At 40.3% G+C, this 4,603-nt stretch overlaps 1 protein-coding gene across 1 annotated transcript in view; it reads left to right on the top strand.

The window, feature by feature from the left end:
- The first annotated feature begins 796 nt into the window (after positions 1–796).
- The window catches only part of LOC123324075 (glutathione S-transferase C-terminal domain-containing protein-like), a 26,329-nt gene continuing 22,522 nt past the window's right edge, over positions 797–4,603 (top strand). Inside the window, exon 1 of the mRNA XM_044913088.1 lies at positions 797–875. Within this exon, the coding sequence (XP_044769023.1) occupies positions 797–875 (79 nt within the window). The remainder of the gene's footprint in view (positions 876–4,603) is intronic.

Below are 4,603 nucleotides of genomic sequence, written 5' to 3'. Positions count from 1 at the left end.
CTCTGCCAAAATTCTCAATTCTCAATCTCATTTTTTAATTTCTTAAATGTATTCATCATGATTTTTAAAAATTCTACTGAATAACAACAAAATCTCTATGTTCCCTATGAGTCTTTCTATTGTCCTCTGTTTTTCTTTCTGCCTCACGTGCTTGATACTTTTTAATTGATTGCCAGACTTTGATATAAAACATTCAGTGATAATTTGTGGCCATAGGTGATGTTATCTTCCTCCAGAGAGGGTTTGTTTTGCCTCTGGCAAGCAGCTGGGCTGCAACAGTAGCAGACTTAGATCATCTAATCTTTGAGAGCGCCAATCTGTATCCACTGTCCTCGTCTTCCTGGGGTATACCCCTTCAGGATTCCAGCTAAACACCCAGGCAGTTTACCAGGTCCCATCCCTCTTGGCAAGCTCTGAACTCTAATTTCTCTTCCCCCCTGACCATGTACCCATTGAAAGTCTGCTCAGTATCCCACCTTCAGCTTCTACTTTTAGAACTGGTAGTCACCTGAAGAAGAGCAGTGTAAGTTCAGGCTCATTTCTTTGGGCTTCCCTGTGTTCCCATATCCAGACCCCATGAACCCAGTTCCTAACCACCTAGATAGCTTTTCTAGTTCTCAAAGAGAGGGTTGGTTCAAAACATCCTAGTCCACCATTGCTAGAAGCAAAACTCTTGCCTATGTTTTTATTATATATCTGATGACTTGACTCTTCAGATTTCAAACAGTGGGCAGATTTCTTAGAAAACAAGTGCTAGAGTTCCAAACAGCTTGCCAAACAAACCTTAATGGAGAAAATGCGTTTCAAAGACATGGGTGGGTCAATGGGAAAAATTGGAAACCTCCTTAAGGAGATCCAAATCTTTGCCAAAGATGGTAAATCCAATGATTATTATATATGTTATTTTATGTTATAAATCATATCATCAATACCTTGAGGAATGTTCTGTGGGATCCCCTTCAGTTTCCAGGATGTTACTCAAATCTTTGGGAGCCATTATTCCTGACCTTCTAGGTTTTAATGTCCTTTCTTCTAGCTCATAATCCCCAGGGTTACTTTTGATGAGTAAAAGAAGATTGATTCACTACCATAAATATGGCAACTTCCTGGTGACAAGAACCTGTCTTATGTGCTACTGCTGTTGTTTTTAGGAAAACAAAACCAAACTAAATGACCACAAGGGATGAAGCTGGCAAAGTTGGATAGGACTTAGATGTAACACAGGACAATACACATAAGAGTTGTGCAACAGATAACCTGTTAAATTATTTAGCGGACAAAATCAGTCTCTCTTCTTGTCTAAAAAGAAATTTGAGCTGATCACACCAAGGGCTGACATGAGCTGAGAGGACATCTCCTGCCTGGCAGGGAGCCTTCGGCACAACTCCTAGAAACCGAACCTGGATATCAAGTCCAGTCAGAGCTTTCTTTTCCTTCGTCTGAGTTGATATGTATCACTTTCATCTTTATTCCATTAAAAATAACAAACTCTTTATGTCTCTAGTCCAGGTGAATCCCTCCCTATCTGGAGGCTTAAATTGGCTATTCTGTTGGCAGAATTCATACCTGTTGTTGAAAGACAGGAGCCTCTGCTTCCGGCCTCTATCGCAGTAAGAGACAGGAAATCCCTGTGGCAAAAAAAAAAAAAAGAGACGTGCTTGTAAGAATGCAGAAATGGTCCAGCATTCCTTTCTATGCAGATACTGTGGAAAGAGAGAGAGGTGCAGACACTCCATAGCTTTATATTCAGATACGCCAGAGCATGGAGTGTGATCCGGTTCATCAATGTTGGGTTATGCATCCTACGTTAGACTTACTTTTCTTAACAACTACCATTACTTGAATGTTTTCTCTGTTCCAAGCATTGTAATGGTGGCATTATATTTTAACTCTTTATATTTTCACAGTAACTGCAAGACACATGTTGGTTGTTTTATATCCTTTATGACAAAGTCAGTCAAGTATGGCCATAAGAAGATACAGAAGAGAGGCTCAGGCAAAAACAAAAGTTTACTTGAGACACAGTCCTAGAGACAGGAGGATGCAATGTGGGGCCACATGGAAAGCACCGGGGAAGTCAGGAGGCAGAAGACGGGAGTAGGAAGGAACACTTAGGCCAAGGCCTTTATTGGGGTTTCTGTGGGAAAGGCAAGGAAGGACAGGGTAATGAGTTTAGGATTAACTAGTCTGAATAATTTTGGTGGGTTTTGGTCTATAGGGCTGGTCCCTAGTTGCCTGGCACCTGGTCCTGGGATAAGGCAGAATAATATTACTTCTGGGATGCACAGGGCAGACAGCAGAGGTGTGCTTCTGGATCTGTTAGTTTTCATATCAAAGCTATGCTCCAGGCCGGGGCCCTTTGGCTATCTCTAAGAATTAGCCAGGAGAAGGGTAGTTTCTTTCCAGCCAGAATGGCTTCCCATGATGTCAAAACAATATAATATACAGAAAATTATGTATACACAATACATTAGTATTCCTGTATAATAAAAGGAAACTGACGTTCAGGGAGTTTCAGTCAGAGCTCACCTGGTATTTGTCAGAGTGGAATTAAATCTGAAGTCTGACCCTAAGAGCTATCCTGCATTAATTTTTCCTTAAAATTTTTCCAAATCATACTCTATTCCTAGACATGCATTTAGAAAAATGAGATAATACTTCTAAAATGTTTTGATTTCTTTGGTGGATTATTTTGCAGATTAATTGTAGTTAATATGCACATTTACCAGAGTTGGAAACACTCTGTAATTAAAAACATTCATCTACCAGTATTGTCCAACTACTTGATTTCAATGAATTTTACATTTCAGCTTATTAGCACTGGGGAGTAAGGCCTTGCTCATTCAATAAACTATATAGCTTGAGACGTATATAGTATGATATTTTGTTTTTTCCACCTGGAACAGAACAAGTAAAAAGTTACCCATAAGGAGCTTTCCAACAACGAGTGGTGAGGTCTTGGAACTTCATTTTGCATCTCCATTTAGGAAAAAAAAAAAAAAACTATTTATGGGAGACAGATTTTATTGTTTGAACAGAGGGGGCCAAAGTGAATATAAAGAATGTGAACTACCTATATATAGGGAAGACCATACAATTAGAAATCTAAAGATTTTCTGGAGAACATGACTCAGTGTCAGAAGCAGAAAAAAAAACTTATGGGAAATACTAAAACAAAAAACAAATAACTAAGCTATAGCTTTTCGATCAAACCTAAATGTTAATAGTTGGGAGACTATATTTTTATCTTTTTATTTATTAAATTTATTTTAGTCCTGCTTTTTTCCAAACTGGACTTGGAGAAAAGCCTCAAGAAATGACAGCATAAAATAAGGGTAATAAAAGAAAACTCCGTTTCTTCCTACTTAAAACACTTCTGATATACCAAATGTGTGGGTTTTCTATATCAAGTAATTCTCCAATTCTCTGTGCACACCAGCTGGGCGTCCTACGATTTAATTCATTATGACACCAACTGCCCAGAATTAGAGTAAACTGGACAGGGTAAGGGCTCTGTCCCAAGATTGCTTCCCTTCAGACACCAGCCACAAGTCGCAGGCTGTCACTGGTACCTGTGACTGACCAGCTGTAAGACAGGGGCTCCCATAACTCTCTCCTCAGGTTCAAGATTTTGCTAGAATGGCTCACAGAACTCAGGGAAACATTCTTACTATTTATTATGAGGAAAGACCAAATGAAAGGAATGCGAAGGGCAGCATGTGGGAAGGGGCACCCTCTCCAGGCTGCTATCTTCCTGGCACGTGGATGCACTCAACAACCAGGAATCTCTCCCGATCCAGTCCTTTAGGGATTTTGTGGAGGCTTCCTTACGTGGACATGATTGATCAAATGGATCACTGGTGAGTGTTCTCAATCTCCTACCCTCGTCCCTTCCTCCGATGTCTAGGATCGGGGCTGAAAATTTCTAGGGCACAAGAGTCACCTCTTAAACTCAGATATGGTTGAAAGAGGCTTTTTATGAATAACAGAAGATGCTCCTCTCACCCTTGTCATTCAGGAAAGGGCAAGGGTTTTTAGGAGCTCTGTGCCAGAAACCAGGGCCAAGACCAAATATCTTATTTCTTATTCTCTCATAACATCTCAGATAATAAAACGGAAAATGAGGGCCCATGAAAGCTGGAAAAGAGTACACATGCTAACCCATCCAAAGAGTTAAAGTGACTCTTAGGGCAGAATTTTATTTTTTTATTATTATTTTTATTGTTATGTTAATCCCCATACATCATTAGTTTTAGATGTAGTGTTCCATGATTCATTGTTTGTGCATAACACCCAGTGCTCCATGCAGAACGTGCCCTCCTCAATACCCATCACCAGGCTAACCCATCCTCCCACCCCCCTCCCCTCTAGAACCCTCAGTTTGTTTCTCAGAGTCCATCATCTCTCATGGTTCTTCTCCCCCTCTGATTTCCCCCCCTTCATTCTTCTCCTCCTGCTATCTTCTTCTTCTTCTTTTTTTTCTTAACATATATTGCATTGTTTCAGAGGTACAGATCTGAGATTCAACAGTCTTGCACAATTCACAGCGCTTACTAGAGCACATACCCTCCCCAGTGTCTATCACCCAGTCACCCCATCCCTC

Source organism: Neomonachus schauinslandi, chromosome 2 (assembly GCF_002201575.2).
Source record: "Neomonachus schauinslandi chromosome 2, ASM220157v2, whole genome shotgun sequence".
NCBI lineage: Eukaryota > Metazoa > Chordata > Mammalia > Carnivora > Phocidae > Neomonachus > Neomonachus schauinslandi.
The sequence above is the reverse complement of the archived record's forward strand: the minus strand, read 5'-3'. Positions and strand labels throughout refer to the sequence as shown.